The sequence below is a fragment of the Populus euphratica genome, unplaced genomic scaffold (assembly GCF_000495115.2).
Source record: "Populus euphratica unplaced genomic scaffold, PopEup_1.0 scaffold277.1, whole genome shotgun sequence".
In the NCBI taxonomy this organism is placed as follows: Eukaryota; Viridiplantae; Streptophyta; class Magnoliopsida; order Malpighiales; family Salicaceae; genus Populus; species Populus euphratica.
In genome coordinates this window covers 123375-143043 of record NW_011500109.1, presented here as the reverse complement: position 1 = coordinate 143043, position 19669 = coordinate 123375, and the positions used below count along the sequence as shown (strand labels likewise).

The following is a 19669-nucleotide window of genomic DNA, read 5'->3' as shown; positions in this document are numbered from 1 at the left end:
CCCATAAAAGGTTGATCCATATCTGTCTTCATACTCTAAGTATTACAATGCCATTACCGAGCTTGTTCCTGTTTGACATCTTGGATGGGTGCACATGGTTGGTGCAACTCCAGCTACAACAGTTAATGGTTGTTGCACATTAATGACAACCAACCTAACACTCTTATCATTATAAACTTAGTTCTTTTTTTTTTGTTATGTTTATCGTTACACTTCAAGTTAAGAATTTTGTGCCTCACTAATGGCCTCCTTTTGAATTAACTAAATTCATTCATTCATTTTCTTCCTTTTGTTTTCGGTCTTTTTCTTCTACGGGCTTACACATTTGGCATGATCGAGATTTTATTTTTTGAATAACATATACGTATATAACGGGAAGGGTTTTTTTAATTGTGTAACTTAAAATTCAAAACATCTCTAAATAAATAAGAAAAAAATAGAATGAATGCATGTATCAAAAACTTAATTCAATATCATATTTTGTACGTAATTCATTTATAAAGGACAACAATTAGAGCACAACATGAAGTAGAGATTATAGTTATAAAACATGATTCGACCTAAATAATTGATATGAAAAACGAGTTATAAAGCTTGATATAAATTTAGTTACTAGTTGAAATGATTAAGATTTTGACCTAGCAAAATTCATTTAGTTATCTAATAACTTAATGTATTTATTAAAACCAAATTATATTATTAAAAAGAGGGAACTTGTGTTTTTTTAATTATGAATTATAATAGTTGTCATTTGGATGTTTGAGACTTTAAATTTGATTTGTAATTTGGATATTTGAATTATATTTTTTTATTTAAACTTTTAAATCTTTAAACTGTTATTTATTTTTTGAATTAATTAAAAATTAAAATTAAGGTAAAAAAATGTGTTGTAAGTAAGCTAGCTTAAATTTATTATGCTAAATCATTTTTAATATAGTATATATTATTTATCTAGATGGTTAATCTGGTCATCTATGAATTAACTCAATAATATAGACATTTTTGTGGTTAATCTGGTCATCTATGAATTAACTCGATAACTCAATAATATAGACATTTTTTGAGTAAGATTTAACAACTACGTTTAAGTTAACAATACAATCAATTGAGTTAATTACGGGAAACAAAGAACTTAAATACATAAAACATATTGAACACCAAACATTTGATAAGAAATTAGTTTTTAGAACCTATAATCTCTAACGTCTATCCTGGCAGCGAGCATAAATTTTCTGTATTATCAATGCAAGGTTTTACGACAGCCAATCACATATCAAAAATAAAAATATATATATATTCCCTTTCTAGACGGTGCCTGCGTATTACAATATGATATGACTTCATCCCACCATTTCTGCTCTTAATTTTTTATTTGGTATTTACAATTATTTAAATAGCTAATTAATGCTATAAAAAATGCCAGGTGGCATTTTTTATAAATGCAGAAATTAATGTGAGCCTTGACCTGGCAAGCATTTACTTTAGATAATGTGTAGTACAGACAGGAAAATACACTCTGAATTATTGATAGACCTTAAATTTTGCAATTGTCAATGTTTTTAGCCAATTTATTGATCACAAGTGCAGGAAACCACAAATGAAAGGGATTAATTAACTAAAAAATATATATAAAAAAACACAAATCAATATTAATTAGAAAAAATTGATGAGCTTTAAAGCTAAAAAAAAAAGCCCATTTAAACCATTTGACTTGCCAATTAAACATGTTTTTATTTATTCAGTAAAAAAGATCATTTCAGACCAATCTGTGTCTTAATAGGTGGTTGATTTCTCGCACCATTAAGAAGAAGCCAAGTCAACCAAAGATGGTGGCTGAAGCCTTTCACATCATAATTAATTACAGTGAAGTAGTGCTAGCATGAGCCAATTTAAACTTCATATCTAAGTATAATTCTATTTAAATGGCTCTTGGGTCAATATCTCATTGAAATAAGATGAGCCAACAATTTCACGGTGTTGGGAGTTCGATATTGACCGGAGGCTCCATGTGTGATCTTGACAACCTCCACCAACAAGCACTACTCCACCTCTTTAGAGCAACACAAGGGACCCTCATTGCATGAGACTAACTTTACACCTCCACACATGAGTGCTAAGGCTTTTCAACATCTTGTAAAATCTTCCTTTTTTCTCGATTGTTGAGGAGAACACTTTTCACCAATCTTTGCGAAGATTGCCCACTTTTGATTAAAACATGGGATTACTTTTTTTAAAAAAATGATGTTTTAAATTAAGATATGTAATAAAAAAAGTTATAGTTATTTAATGTTTGAGATATTAATTAATTAATATATTAATTAATATATTCAAATGGTTAAATTTCAGGAGTCTCAATGGAAGGAATTAAAGATACTTTAATAATAAAATTAATATATTTATAAGAAAGATATAAAATAATTTAAAACAATCTTAAACTCAAGAAACAAAAATATTTGTTGTTGAATTTTAAGTTGATTAATGCTATAAAATCTATGTATCTTTTATTTTAATAAATGAAAAGTTATGAACCTTTTAATTTGATAATTCAAGGGGTAGTTATACCTTTTAAATCTTTTTATTTTTAAAAAAGATAAGATTGAAAAGTTTTTTTACTTTCGACGAAATGAAAAGTTATGAACCTTTTAATTTGATAATTCAAGGGGTAGTTATACCTTTTAAATCTTTTTATTTTTAAAAAAGATAAAGATTGAAAAGTTCTTTGCTTTCGACGACATTAAAAAAAAATATATCTCTTATATAAGATAGTAAGTATGATAGATCCCTTAAGAGATCTTGTATACACCTATAAGTATATATAGAAAAATTATTATCATAATATGAATGATTATTCGAGATGAAGAGACATAACAATTTATCACGTTATTAATACTTATATTGTAGAGAATCGTCCAGGATGATACATAAAATCTTAAAACTTGATAACGTTAAAGTTTTTTGGATCTAGCAGGTTTACTAAACTTATATTATCTTGGACTTGGTTAACTATTAATTTCAAGTTTTTTGAATTTTACATGTTTGTTAGATCCATGTTATCTTAAACTTGATTGATTGTCAAACCTAAATTTTCTTAAACTTAACTAGTTGTCAAGTTCTAGTGTTTGAGATCTAGCATATTTATTAGACCCATATTATCTTAAATTGGACTAATTATCTAGTTCAGTTTCTTTGATTATAGCATGTTAGTTATATTCACGTTTTTTAAATTAAAATGATATATATATATATATATTATTTTAATTTAATTTTTTATATATATAACTCTCGCTAAAGCTGGTAATCATTAACAATAATAATAAGAAATCAAACATGCCATGTCGTGTAAGGAATCTGTATGTAATTAAAAAAGAAAAAAAAACAATGGTAAAGGTGGTTGGTTATGACAATTGCAACTATTTGATCGCGCACTAGCTATATTACACAATTAATAGCTTGGTGAGCTGTTATCATTAAAATCCGAAGCTTGTATGGAAACAATGAAGAGTCATAATCAAAGTTATTTAACCCCGGCTTGTTACATGAACTAGGACTTGGGTTAGGTTATGAGATGGACATATTAATCATGATTGATCATTTTCAATTTAAAATGGCGTTGTTTGTTTCTATATTATTATTTTTAAAAATTAAAATAAAATTATTTTTTTACAAAATTGATTGAATTATAAATTAACTTATCACATGAATTGAATTAACTCCTAATTAATTTAATTTAGAATACAATCTAAATTACATTTTGAATTAACAAGTTAATAAATTGATAACTAGACCAAACCAAGATTCATAACACTTATAATATTGATAACTATGCCTTATTTTTTAAGTTAGGAATAACTTGGAAGTTGGTAGTAAATTATTTTCTAACTTTTTTACACATGTGTGTTTATTATTGAAAAAAACAAAGAAAAAAAAGAAAGAGAACATAAAACAATTTGTCCCTTATCGCTTGAGTGTCCTGAGAGTCATAAGTGGGTGACATGTGCCTTTTTCCATAAGTCATATTCGTGCACGTATTTACTATTATTCATGGAAAAAAATATCGAATATATATGTTCATAAAACTATATACTATCTTACACTAAAAAATCTATATAATATGCTTCCCTTCGTTAGTCCCTCGAACTTTTTTAATCAAAGAGGAGGTATACACTTGAAGAATTTTGTTGCTATTAATTAAGATTCAACTCTAAATCCAGCCTCTGCGTATAAGATTGAAGCCCCCGGCTGTGCTTCAGCAAAACTGAAAAGGATTTATTTTACTTAATAAATTAGGATTCAACAAAGAAAAAGACAGTGAATTTCGGATTAGAGGTGGGAATTGGTCTCAAGACCTCACAAAATGCTACTTCTCTACTAGTACTAGGAGCTTGTTTAGCTCCAGCTATGTTGTGTGCCGTTGTACAATAAAATTAAACATATTAAATTATTTGAAAATGAAATGGCATGTTTTTTTTTTATGATTCCAAACAGCATTTTTTTTATTTTAGATTTTATTTTAGATTATTTTTTTTTTTAATTTGATGATATATAAAAAACTTCTGAAAAAAATAATAAAATATTATTTTCATATATTTTTGAAAAAAAATATTTTAGAAAATAATTATTACCACATTCTTAAATAACCCTTAAAATCACTCAATTGTTTGATGATATCGTGCTATAGTGTTTAATTTATAAGTATAATTATAAACAAAAGTCCAAATCTGCTATTCAATTGTGAGATTATAATAAAGTAAATTAAATAAAATTATATAGCTCAGTCCTCGAACAAACACTATTAAAAGGCAAAAATAGAAATGAATCATTTAAAAAAATTAATTAAAAAAATAACTTAAATCAATTTAGATTAATTTATCAAGCCAGCGATATAAGACATAATACTAAGATAATCTCATAGAGAGAAAAATAAAAAACATCATAAAGCCCAATATCTAATCAATTAATGTTAAATTATAAAATTAAAAAAAATATCTATTTAAAAAAGAACTAAGAAAAAAACCAAGTCACCTCATGTTTATTTTTCAAATCAGTGACTCGTGCTACGAGGCAAGACTATATCATATAAGGCAAATAAAAAAAAATTATTAAAGTTAAATTTTTAATTAATTAAATATTGAAGAATGGAATTGAAATAAAAATCAAGCAAAAAAGGATCTAAAATATAAAAAAATATAATTAAAAAATAAGAATTAAATTTGATATAAAAATAAAATATAGTAAAATATTGAGAGATGAAATTGAAAAAACAATTCAATTAAAAAAAAGACCCCAAAACAAAATAAATAGCAACCAAATAAATAAAAATTAAATAAAATATAAAATTTAAATAAAATGAAGTGTTGAGGAATAAAACAATCAATTTTAAAAAAATAAAGACCATGAAGTGTTGAGGAATAAAACAATCAATTTATTTTTAATAAAGACCAGGTTTAATTAAAACAAAATGACAAGAAACTTTCAAGTTTGGCAAACTAATGCTAATTCCGAGGAGAGGAGATAAAAGAAGAAGAAAAAGAAATAAAAAATTACTAGAGACTTACTATTACTCTTTCATGAACATGTGTTTTATCTTTGTATGGATCTCATTGAATGGTTCTAACACAATAATAGAAAACGATGTGGAGACACTAGAAAAATCTGCACGCATTGCCAGAGCACGACAACCTCTTTCCACATGCTAGCGTGGATGTTGCTTATGTTAAAAAATTTGTCTTTTTTTTTTTAAGTTCATGAATTTTTTTTAAAAAATGTTGATCTATCAAGCCTTAATTATTTTAAATTAATATAATTGCATTTTATTTTGTAAAACTGAAAATGCGTGTCATAATTTTTTCTCAACAATGTGGGATCCTCATATTTAGGGGGGGAAATGATCAAGTTTAATCTAAAATAAAATAATATGAAATGATTAAATTAATAAAAAAAATTAAATCTCTCTCATAATCATGAAATTCAGTTCCTAATGTTTGCAAGAAAATAGAGCTCAATATTCAAATTCAGTTACATAACTTTAATTGTTTTAATTCAATTTAATTTTTTTAATTTTATTTATTTTTCTCCAAGAATTGGTTTCATTTCTCAACACTGTAAGCATTCAATACCGAGCTAATAGAAACAAATAACAAAACTCTTAAAATAAAAATAAAAAATCAATCACCGAAATAGAAAAAATAAGCACCCGAAAAAAAAAAAAACGTGTGAATCCACGACATTCTCTTTCACAAGCTACAGTAATTTCCTAATCTCTTTTAGTTTTTTTTTTTTAATAATATATCTTTAATTTGTTGCTATAAAAAATACATTTTTCTCTCGTAACTGGCTAGTGAACTATTTGTGTCACTAATAAGTGATGGCAAAGATGACGAAGATTCTAATCGTCATGGATTTACGTTGCGTCTTTTGAAATGTAGCTGACACTTGCTATTCTCTTTCTAGCGACGCCAAATCCTGAATACTGAAAAACCTACTGATAACCATATATATAACTGGAAAGGAAATAGTAATTAAACCTCTTTGCCGACGTTCCCAAAATCTCAAATAAACATAAATTAAGAGAAAAATATATATTTGATCCCCTAGGATTTTGGGCTGGATTAATAAACAGTGATCGCTGGACAATAAATAGTACTGGACTAGTAAAAAACTATTTTTTCCAATACTTGGGAATCATTTATTATTTAATTATATGATTAAAAAATATATGATTTTAAAATAAAATAATAATCCAATACTGAGATGTTGTGAAAAATTAAACAACTAATAAAGATTAAAATATTTAATATTACAATACTGGTAATTTACCTTGTTGTTTTTAATAAATTTCTCAATCAAAATAAATTTATAATAGAAAATGACACACACATAAAATTTATTGAATTAAAAAAATACAAGGTTGCATATATAAAAAATCTTATAAAAAATCAATATTAAAAAACAAATACAATCTATATAAAATTAAAAAAAATATCACAAATGAATTATAACTATCTTTTTAAAAACTAAACACACTTAATATTATTAAAAACTTAGGGCAGATGTTGCTAGGCCTCAGAGGCTAGGCCTAACACATGACCCAATCAAGAGCTTTTCTCCCTTTTCGGCTCCTTTTTTTTTTTTTTTTTTAATGGGGAGGATGATGTGTCATCCGCCTCATGCATCAAAAAAAAAAAACTTGATGCATTGTCTATGTCAACAACAACATGTCTTTTGTTTATTCTTTGAATATAGCCACTATAGTGGTAAAAGAAACATGTTCCTTTATTTTTTTTATCTAAAAGCTTATTTTTAATTTTTTTTTAGCCAAAACACTTAAAGAAACATTTTAGAGACCTTGTTAAACTAATCCATGGTCACAAAAAACATGAAAAAACCCTCCTAAAATCCACCCAAATCAAAAAAAAAATTCTCAAGCTTAGATATAATTTTTAGGTGTTTTCAAGGTAAAAAAAACACATAATCTTAACTCCCCTTATCATATAGAACTATTTGAAATAAAAAGTAAAAAAAACACCTATTTTTTAGGTGTTTTGGTGGTCGGGCCCTCACCAATTGACAATTTCTCTTTTTAAATTGGAATTTAGCGATTTTTTCTCTCTCGTCCAACCAAAAAAGAATTGAAAAATAAATAAAATGAAATTTGATATCAAATTAAATTTTGTAAAGTTTTAGGGCCTAATCACCTAGTAGATAAAAAATAGGGGATTCAAAAGAATTTTTGATAGAAATTCTCAATCTACCACCTATATTACTATAGGTGCTTTTTTCACTTCATTCCCCTTTCTTTTAATTCAACCTTCCCTTTCAACAAAAAAAAAAATACAAATGAGTTTTAATTTGGTCTTAAAATAGTTCGATTATGTAAAAAAAATTTGAGGATCAAATTAAAAAAATTTAAAAATTTTACTATTTTAATCCACAATAAAATATAAGAGTGAACAATATTTTTCTGAATAGTAAAAAACACCACATATTTTAATTTTATTTATATTGAACACGATATAGGTCTATACTTAAATTCACAATTATTAAGCTTAGTTTATAATGGACACAATACAACTCTATCGTCAAATCTACAGTTACACTGAATTTGAAAAGTTAATCTAATAGACTTGGCCTCGAATCCTAGCTGGTTTAAAATACAAAATCAACTCAGAGTTGATTTAATATAATCTAATTAATTTTAATAAAACTCAATTTAACTTATTTTTTTTCCCATTAAAATATTGTTTTAATTTTTTTAAATAAAAATATATTATTTTACTTTATCTAAGTTAAGCTGTTCAATTCTTGACCAGTAACTTAGACCAGATCATGAAACAGCTTGGGTTTAATCACTTTGATCAAAGCAGTTGCACCTCCATGGGGCCCCAATTTCCTTACGAATAGTTCAATAATCCTGAACTGACCCTAATTAACCCTAACGTGAAGCACCTTATACAATAGGTTCCAAAAAAAGCATAATATTAATACATCAAGCATCCAAATATGCCTTAGCCGTGACAATTAAATAGCAAAAGGGATACTTTTTTATGAATATATCAATTTAAATATGGATATGAATGAGTTATGAAAACACCGCAAACTATGGCAGATGTTTGGTGGTTGCCTTAGCTGAGGCAGCGACAAATAATTATTATTTAAAGTGTATTTGGTATTGTAGTTGTGATTTGAAAAAAAATATTTTATAAAAAATATTTTTAATTGAGGTTGATTTGAAAAAATAGATATTTGGTTAAAATTATAGTTAAAATTGAGATTGAAAAAAAAAATAGTTTAATATGTTTGATTAAAAATGTTTTTGAAATTGAAGTTATAAAATAATTTAAAAAATATATATATTAATATTGATAGTTTTAAATTTAAATATTGTAGATTTAACTATTGTTATTACATCATGAAATGAATCATATTTTATATAAAATATTTTTTTTATTATTCCATTGAACTATCTATAATTCCATCGTATATAAAATATATTTGATAATATTTTTGGTTTCTTTAACACACAATAACATAACTTATAAAATATAATTAAGAACAAATTAGAATTGTGATTAAATTCTGTAAATACTATATTATCAAACGAATAAAACACAATTAAAAGTAAAAAAATACTTTTATTTTAGTAGATCAGATTTAATTAAATATATTTTACGTATTGAATCGAACTTGATCTGACCGGAATAGTGGAGCTATGCTCTACTGTCCACTACTCTACTATTCTTTAAACAGTTGACGCATGCATTCACTATTTATTTATGCTAGGCTATTAAGTGAATAGTATAAATATTGTTGAAATTTTTAGCTGCACAAGAAAACAGTAATTTTCTATTTTTTATCATTCTATGTTTTGCATATAATTTATTACGGGATTCATGTATAATAAGTAGTTTTTTTTCTTAACCGAACGTTTATTTAGTGTGTTTTCAAAAATACACAAACTCTTACGCATAGTTAAACAGATTCTTAGAACACACAACACCTCAAATATTATCACCATAATTTCTTCTACCAAGAGTGCGTGCGTCTCATGAATAGGTTCCTCGTCAAATTTGTTATATAATTATATAAATTATATTGTAGAATCTTATATAATACCCCCACCGACCAAGCACTTACGTTGCCGGGCAAGGAGGGACGGCTGGCTTTGGATAACAAGGTCCGAGGATTTGAATACCTTCCTTCATGCGTCACTGTCGCAATTGTTTTTATTAGGCTTTATTTTCTAGTAATTTTCAATCAGATCCATTTTAGATAATTACTTAGGTTTGTTTCTTAAATATCTTGGATCTGATAAATATAATGAAATAAAAAATTTAATTAATAATAACAATAAGATTCATATTTTTTAAATATAACAACCTCTTTTAGATTCAGTAACTTAAGTCTGGTTGTCCTGCAAAATTCAAATAACTAATAATAATAATAAAAATAATATTTATAATATCAATTATAATATTAAAATTGTATAATCCATCTTCTTATAGTTTTAAATTTTTTATATTAAATTTATGGTTTTTTTCAATAGTTATAATATATATTTTTAAAATTTAATAATAATAATAATTTTTAATTTTCCCAATAATTTAAAAAAATTAACTTGATTAAAGTTGATTAACTTGGTAGCTTCACATCTAATTTTTTTGGCCTCATAAATGATTTACCCAATAATTTACAGATTAACTTTAACAATCTAATAATTCAAAAAAAAAAAAAACATTTTTGAGTCGGGCAGAAAACTATAATCATATGTACTAACTTCTACTCAATGTCAACCAGAAAAGACAACGAAATTAGATAAGGTGTCGCTAATACGGTGCCGAAGTCTGCATACCGATGACCTTCTTGTAAGGTTTCGTGAACTTCTATTTTAGCTTCGCCCGAATGTGCCTTTCCTCGGGAGACTGCTCCTCGAGGCCTTCAGAGACATTAATCCCTTGCCTCCACAACTTGTTCCATTATTTCCCAATTCCTATATTTAAGGATGATAATGAATATCAATATATCAAAGTTTCTATTCTATCAAGTATTTATTATTCAATATATCAAGTTAGGTTTAGATTAAATTTCAAATTGAATTTCATAATATTTATACCTTATTCAAAATCTATTTTATAAAGTAACCACAAAAAAAAATCCTAACTATTCAGGTTGGTTAATAATCTACCCATTTCATATTATATAATAACCAAATTGAGAAGGGTTTTTTTTTTTAAAAAAAAGAAGTAAATAAAGAGTTTGAGTTACGTGGATGGGAGATTTCTAAATCATATTTTAAATTTATTTATCTGTAAATGATTTCTAAATCAATAAGATCATGCTTATATTACAAAAAACAAATTAATAAAAAAGAGATCATGCCGATGACTTTCGGTCCCAGACTTACTTTGCGTGACATTTTCCTGGGGATTGAGAGGTTAAAGCAATTTATTTATCTGCACCACGCCCACTACACCAAATCCTTGATATTTTACTCAGGTCCTTAATTACCTGCACCCGGTAAAAATTTGAAACTGTCAACCAATTACGAATGTTAAAGTAGCTAGGTTCTTCTACTACTATAGCTAGGTTCTTCTCCTACAACCATGCCATTCTTTGTATATTAATTTTATTTAAATTAACTGCACAATCCTTTATGCTAATTAAAAAGCTCTAGTAACTGCATCTTGCATTTTATTTTCTTATGATTAAATAAATTTTAGAGTGCTCCAAGAATAGTAACAATACTCAACCTAGAGATACGAGAAGAAAACCAAAAAAAATAAAAATAAAAATTTAAAACTAAAAAAAATATTTGTTTAATCATTCGTGAAGAATTTTTAGTGTTAATAATTGAACTTCAATCTTTTAAAATAATACAAAATAAATTAGAGACCAACCCATTTGATTTAAGAGAAGAAATTTAATGTGAAAATTATATTTCTATAATTACTTATCTACACGTCTTTTTTATTGAAAAATCTTTAAAGAAATAACATAACGGTAATGGGAGTAATATAAAAACATAAAATAAATTGAATTTTATTTCTCCCCAGACATCTTTTGAATATTTGAATTCAATTTATTATTTATTTATTTTTTTTAAGTGGGTAGAAGTATAAGTTATTATTCTTAAGAATTTTCCGTCAAATACAACTTTGGACCTTGAGCTTGTGATTTAGAACCCGTTTGATATGATAGTAACGATTGTTTTTTAAAATATATTTTATTTAAAAAATTATTAAAATAATTTTTTTATTTTTAAAATTTTATTTTTAACTTCAATAAATCAAAATAATTTAAAAACTCTAAAAAATTAAAATAAAATTTAATTTTTTAAAAATATTTTTGAAATACAAAAACAAAATATGTTTTTAATAAAATTATAATTTTTTTCCTCTTTTGTCATCATCTATGGAATCTATTTAAATATTTTCCTAGCTGTCTCGTTCAAAACAATAAAAATATAAAAAGGATCACTAAGATACCAATAATCAAAATTCAAGAGCGAAGATTAGATTACAAGAACTAGCATGATGCCAAAGTGCCATTCGTTTGCAAATAATGAAAACGTACATTATTTTATTTATACATAGAGAACATATATATGCTCTCATTTTTACAACCTATTAATATTGTCTCTAGTATATGCTCCAGAAAAGCATCGAAATAGTAGAGACTTGTGAGGTAGAACTCACAGTACCCGACCACACTCATAATCAGAGACATCATTAAGCATGCTGGATACTGATATTTAATTATTGTATAATTGACATTTTCAAGTACCAACCAATCCCCATATGGGAAGAAATGCAGTCATCAATGCCTTCCACCCAGATGGTTTTTTAGCGACGATGTCTGATCTCAATTCTGTCATTTGTGGTTGCAGCTGTTTCTTGCACAGCAGAAAATTCCTTCCCTCTTGGGAACCTATTGGCTCCCGTGGATTCAACGCTACATGACAAAATAAAAAAAAAGAACGAAAATTATTTTACCCGATCTACCAATTAGTTTATTTAACATAACTACTGAAGTATATATTAAAATCTTTGGGGAAAAAAACAGTTCATGGAATTGAACAAGTTAAACCCAATGAGATCTGATAGATTAAATCGAGTAATTTAGACTTGAAATCTAACTCAAATCGGGTTTGTTTGAACAAGTTAAACCAAATGAGATCTGATAGATTAAATCGAGTAATTTAGACTTGAAATCTAACTCAAATCGGGTTTGTTTTTAGTTTAGACATGAAACTCTGTTTATCCTATATCACAATACAAATTAATCCCAGTATTATCATTTTTTTCTTATCAATCCTAATCCTAGATTAGTTTTCACAACTATAATTAAATTATCACCTTTATAGATGAGAAGCAATGATCAATATTAATATCAAATAAAGAGAAAAAAAAAGGAAAGAATTCAAGGCAAAAAATAAAAATAAAAAACAACCGTGAAATTTTCAAGAAAGGGTAAGTGAAAATACCATCTGAGGCTGGATTAGCACAGTAGAGAAGGAATTTATTGACATCAAAGCCAAGAACTGGAAGCCGGCCTCCACGGGCATACGTCTTCAAAGCAGTGTCAATGACCCCAGAAACAAGATCATCCCCGTTAACCACAAACCTTATAGGCCCTGCACTCCCAAGAAAATTGACACTTACCAAGAACCTATTCTTTTTGTCATCACCTTTCTTATTCTTTATCTGCTTTTTTAACATCATTTTCTCGCTCACATTTCTCTTCATCTTTTCCATTTTTGTAGCCTTTCTTGATGAAAAAGCAAGATATATAGCTCAAAGTAAAAAGAAAAAAGAAGCTGAGGGTTTCAATTAAAAAAGAAGAAGATAAAACTACTAATCTTGTGAGGTTTTCTTTAGGGATCAAGGCCAAGGCAACGATAGCACCAGGCTTGTTTGCCAGAGCCAAAGTGGAAGATAAGCCCGTGAAGAGAACGAGCAAAACCTCTCTGAGAAGAAAGAGCAGAGAGAAAGTGCATCAAAAAGGTTATAGATCTTGTTTCAACCATCCAAAAAGGAATGAAAAATGAAGAGGACAGGGAGATATACGTACTGCGGTTTTCGTTTAGAAGAAGCATATAAGCATAAGAAGTGTAGGGTTTATTTATATAGAGACAAGAGTGTTGTTTTATTTGCTCTTGCTGGTTTACGTGAATCTGTTTTTGTGGCCTTTAGCAGACTATATACATTTGGTTTCGGTGAGTGTCCTAAAATAATAATAAAAAAGATGCAAAAACATTAAATAAATCTTTCATGTTTTAGATAGCAATCAAACATTGCATTTCCTAACTTTCCTACGAAAGAAGTAGACCGATTTGTGCTCTTGTTTAGTCACCAGCACTACTAATTTTTGTGTTCTTAATTTCTCTTTCGTTCTTTTCACAATTTAGTTAATTCTTCCCTTGATAACTATTACAACACAAGTGGACATTTGGGATTTTCCTTTTAGTACAGATTGAGTTCATTTTTATATTTTTCCTTGAGTCGTGCTAACTACAAGATGACAACAAGTTGCTCTAATTAATTGGGAATTATTATGCTAATTAGTAGATAATGTAATCTATTAACAGTAACTAACTAGGAGAGGTGGGCAAATGTAAGCTATCCTAGGCCATTCATGCCATGTCCGGCAAGCTTTATTTAATTTGTGTGGCCACGGTGCTGCGTTGCAAGATTAATTAGTAACCTTGGCATCCATCGGGAATATTACTTCTTACGCAAGACTTTGCATTTTTTTAATGTCATTATTATGAGATTAATTGTAATTAAAAATGAAAAGAAAAGGAAGCATAGTTAATAGTAAGTGGAAGCATAGTTAATAGTAAGCGAAAGCATGGTTGATTGCCACCCTCCATCCTCCAAAAGCGTTGATGTTGCTGCTATATTTGATATTACAGTAATTTTTATAATTATAATTTTAAAAAAATATTTTATAAAAAATATTTTTAGTTAAAGTTAAGTTTATATTTATATATATTTGGTTAAAATTATGATTGAAATTAAAATTAAAAAAATTATTTAATATGTTTGATTAAGAATGTTTTTGAAATTAAGGTTATAAAATAATTTTAAAAAATATATATTAAAATTAATAATTTTTAATTTAAATATTGTAGATTTAACTATTGCTATTACATCATGAAATAAATAATAATTTATATAAAATATTTTTTTTATTTTTTATTAAACTATTTATAATTTAGGATTGCGATCAAATTTTGTAAATGCTACGTGTTCAAGCGCTCTCCATCTAATTTATATAGTGTCATTAAATACTGTTAAATATTAATTTTTAAATAAAATATAATTAAAAAATAAAAGTAATTTTTTTTATTATACTAGATTAGAGTAATATTTTGAATTTTAAATCGGATCTGGTCCGATCAAAATAATAAAGCATGTTTCCACTATTCATATAAATATATAAACAGTGTAGCATGGTTTATTTAACAGTGTAGCATGGTTTAGCCACGCAAAACAGTTCTTCATTACCTAGCTGCTTTCCTTTTCCTTTTATTTCAAACATAAAAATATTATGGGATTTATAAATAATAAATTATTATTTTATTAAACAGTTTGTATCTGTATTTTAAATCAAGCACACCCACAATCTCATTCCTAAACAGGGCTGGTGAAAGAACCATCATACTCGGGAGATAAGTACTCCCCCTTGACTCCAACCATCAAAGGTGCCCATTTCTTGTACACTCTGAAAATAGATGAATCTTTATGAGAGAGGCTATGCCCCCAACAAATTCTTTTACATTACTCAAAACATTTTGATATCGAAATTAGTCAGCACAACGTCTAAGGAATATAAGGAGCTTTCTTGCATTCCTTCTTCTCCCATGCCACACCAGAACAAGGAAACCTCCTTGGATGGTGCGGTATCCACGTCCTTTGTTTGTTCCTTCAATTTTTCTTGCAGAGCTTTACAGCAACACATATACCAGTAGAACTTTGTTAGGAAAATGATGGAAACTCAGTAAAACAATAGCATCAGAAGAAACACTAGAATGCAGGCAAAGCCACAAGCAAACTATAAAAGGATTTTTTGATGCAAAACTACATCAGGCTTCCATAAAGAACACGCCTAACTTTTCATGTACACGAACCTGTCGTTTCAGAAACCGGTTTCGCTGATCGGCTTCACTTAGTTTTTTTTTTAAAGCTTTTCTCTCTGAGAATCGAGCAGCAGTGCCTTCAACTGTCAAACATTATAGAACATCAGTCACGTTTCTTTTCAAAAGGATAGACTAATAGATATGGAAACCCATGAAAATTTGTTTCGCTTCTAGTGAGTGCATGTCAGATGAACTACCTAGAAACCATATATTACAATGACGACCTCGGGGGGCACGTTCAGTTTACAGCATAAGAGAATTCAGCAACGGGACTGATTTCCAACACATTCACTTCTAATTACAAATGAAGCAGAGCTGTAACTAGAAATAGAACCAGACGTATAAATTGGAGAAAATATTGGTCAAACACGAGACAGATAAAAACAAAATAATACTGTCACTTCTCAGGTCAAATATGCTATTATATTTTTGCCCAGCACCAAAAAAAAAAAAAAAAAAAAAAAAAAAAAAAAAAAGGGGGACATCAAATAGAAGCTACCGATGATTGTGGATGCTGTACGTTGAAGTCGACAGTGGGCTGGAAAAAAAAAATAGTTGTTTCGCATTCTTATGGATGGTTTCTCTGGAAACTAGCCATGTATGTACATGCTACGGCACAGCTAAGCGTTGCTTGCTTAGTCAAATTAATCTACTCTCAAAGTTGGGAAGAATCACCTGAAAATGACCACCCGACGGATTCACTATTCTCCGACCGGTTTGTTATTTTCTGTCTTTTGGGGAATTCGTTTTCGTCGTCCTTGTAGTGTGTCTGTGCAAAACAGCTCTTCTTGAACGGAGAAGAATCGTAGTGATGAAGCCTCTCGCGCGACCACCAATGTCTTCCACTAAGCTTTTTTCGTTCGCTATTTGCTGACTCGATGCGTACGAGCGTGACTCGGAAGGAGTTGGGATTCTCTCCATTCCATATAGAGTCTTCTACGCTCCTCTTCCTCATCTTCGAAAATGTCGAATCTTTAGTTCAATTTGTCCAATTCTTCCGGGCATCGGAAAGAAAGGAAAGGTAATCCGAGTTTGGTAATGCAGTAAAATAAAGCAGTCAATTCAGTAATCGACGGCACTAAACTAATGCACTAAAACACAGCAGCGGCTGCTGGTTGAGCTGACAGGCTGAGTGAGAGCTCCAACCAAGATTAGAGAGACGCTAACATAATAGGGGCAGGAGACGTATCTTTAGGAACCAAGAACGGGATATTCGCATTAGCAGGAGGAGGAGAGCGAAGAGATGAACACTTTTCAAGCAGCTTTCCTTAATGAAACCATCCATGTGACCAATGCACGCTTCAAAGAAAGAGAAGAGGATGCTCGCTAGCAGCTCAAGGCGACCAAAGGGAGGGCAGGGCTCTTGTTGAAAAATTAACAAAGAAGGTCTGAAAAGGCAAATTAACGCATTTGAAGGGAACCACCCTAATAGTCTAGTATAGTAGAAAGACCTATCGGACCTGTGAAAGTCTCGTTTTTGACTAAATTAAGAAAAACGAGCTTTGCTGCAACGAGGATGCCTTTTTAAATCAGCCAACGTCAAGACCTTGCTTCGCATCTTCTCTTTCCTGGTATTCAATTTCCTTCCTAGACTAAACGATTTCATTCTTTAATAAAAAACCGTGATTTTAGGCATCAATGCCGATTGCCTTAATTTAATAGATGATCCGAAAAAAAGACTTTTAGGATTTTGGACTTACGTTTTTTTTTAAGCATAGCATTAGAAGATCTTTACTATTTTATAAAGATGACTGTTTATACAAGATCAGTTCAAACCCGGTTGAAAACAGAGAATGAAATGTGGGGAGCGAGCTTGCTGCGCCAATCTATGATAATAGAATCCCGGTGGTAAGAGCTCTTCCTCGGGCACCTTCTTCTGAGTCTTCCTTTACGGTCCATCACCTTATTTTATCCTTGGGGAATCATTCCCCTGGTGATTATGACTTGCTAGCTTACAGGTTAGCTGTTTTGCCTCATATAAGGTAGGCCCCCAAACAGAGGATTTTCGGTTTTCACTTAAGATCTCCTTTTCGTTGACTCGGACTCCCGGAGCCCTTCTTTCCTTCTCTTCTATCACCAGCACCCTTTAAAAACCACCTTACAATCCTTCCTCTGGCAAAATCTCACCTAACTCTCTAACTTTTTTCACCAGAGAGTAAGATGTGTCCTGGGATAGAAGCAAAGTAGTGATGATCATCCAATCTAAAGATTCTTAGTATTAAGCATTTCGTTGAGTTAGCGGTTGATTATTAGAGCCCTTAGAGTGAAGAAGGAGGCACCGAACATAGCAGAAATATTTCAAAGAGACAGGGGGTGGGAATAGATTATAGGCTGGAGTAACTTTTTATGACTAAAAGGACGAATTGGCGGTGTGATATCTTGAGGAAGCGCTTTCAATTCTAGTCGAGCTGGGCAGACAACTAAAAAAATTGCTCCATGAGTGGGGTGTAGGTTCATAATGGGAGACAACCTCTGAGAAGGAGAGTCTTCCACTCTTTCTTTCCGATCGCTATGAACTAAGACTGATTCTCGTAGTAATAGAATAGTATGTAGGGGCTTCCCCATCTTGTTTCGATCCTATCGCTTTGTTTTTGTTTGAGCAGCAATCGAGTTACATTGCTGACCCTGAGATGAGACTCTATCTACTAAAAATAGATTTTTTTCGGGCCGTCAGCGTGGAATGAAAAAGATAGCTTATTTTTTATTTTTTTTAGATTAACGTGTAGATTTGAAGATCTATTTTTTTCGGGCCGTTAGCGTGGAATGAAAAAGATAGCTTATTCTTGATCCATTGAGATTGGTAGATTCATAAGGGAGAGGCCGACAGTGCCTTAAAGAACATGGGTCTAGTTCCTGCTTCTAGTTACGCCGATCAAAAAAGACCAAGGAGAAAACAGCATTGTGCCATAATACCAATGGCAAAAATGCAAACACCCCAGCCACTGCTTCATCCAACCCCTGAGAACTCATCACTCGATGAAGATAGACTAAAGAATTGCTTTTTATCATCGTAATGAAAACAGAAGATAATTCAACTGAGATTTTGACAGCAGTTTCTAAATACATTACTCTTCATTCTAACGATTGGATCATGGCAATAACACAGCCACTGCTTCATCCAACCCCTGAGAACTCATCACTCGATGAAGATAGACTAAAGAATTGCTTTTTATCATCGTAATGAAAACGGAAGATAATTCAGCTCTTGAAACCACTACGCTCCTAGTTGAACTAAGCTTGGAAATCACTTAGAAGTCCAGTTTTTGATTGTTGTGTGTGGTCCCACACCATGTGATGACTACTGTCCCGTGGTTTTTTCTGTATCGAGTTTTTCACGTTAAAATCTTGGTGTTGATATCACCACAATAATTTTTAAGACACAGCATGACTATCTTTTGATATTAAAATTAATATAGTTTAAGTATTGTAATGGTATAATTGAAAAACAGAAGAGAGGAAAAGAAAATAGAGAGAGAAAAAAAGAAAAAGAGGCAGCAGAGCAACATGTATTCTTTCTTTGATTTCCAGCTCGTTCACCGTTGGATCGAACTGAGATTTTGACAGCAGTTTCTAAACACATTACTCTTCAAAGTAGTATCAAAGCATTTTGGTTGTGTAGATTGAATTTCTTATGCATGGTGGTGTGAAAACTGGCCGTTTTAATAAAAAACGAGGTTGTCAGTATTTGTGAGTTTTTTTTCAAATAATTCTCCTTTAATCTTGTTGTATTCCAAGAATAAGTTGTTCTTGATGATATATATGTTGTATTCTTTAGTTGAATTTAAGAAAGAACAATTGTGAACCCATTATTTGTTGATAGTGGAAGTTTTTAGGTGGATTACGGTTCCGTAGTTTTTCCCGTATCGAGTTTCTCACGTTAAAATCTTAGTGTTGATTTTGTGGAGTTGTCAGAATTGTGAGTTTTTCTCAAATAATTCTCCTTTAATCTTGTTGTAATCCGAAAATAAGTTGTTTTTGATGATATATATGTTGTATCCCTTAGTTGAATCTAAGGAAGAATGATTGTGAACC

General features: G+C 29.4%; 1 protein-coding gene across 1 annotated transcript; it reads right to left on the bottom strand.

The window, feature by feature from the left end:
- Positions 1-11989: 11989 nt before the first annotated feature.
- Positions 11990-13663, bottom strand: LOC105109699 (uncharacterized). Its single transcript, XM_011004481.1, has 2 exons — positions 12980-13663; positions 11990-12447 (listed from the first exon to the last, which is right to left on the bottom strand). The coding sequence occupies exons 1-2, from the start codon at positions 13248-13250 to the stop codon at positions 12272-12274; spliced, it is 447 nt and encodes a 148-aa protein (XP_011002783.1). The 5' UTR covers positions 13251-13663; the 3' UTR covers positions 11990-12271.
- Between the last annotated feature and the right edge of the window lie 6006 nt (positions 13664-19669).

What these genes read in the sequence shown, in the direction of transcription:
- LOC105109699 (XM_011004481.1), bottom strand. Translation starts at nt 13,250, where the DNA reads ATGGAAAAGATGAAGAGAAATGTGAGCGAGAAAATGATGTTAAAAAAG. An exon ending in TGCTAATCCAGCCTCAGATG is followed by an intron (nt 12,448 to 12,979) that starts GTATTTTCACTT and finishes TTTGTCATGTAG; the next exon opens with CGTTGAATCCACGGGAGCCA.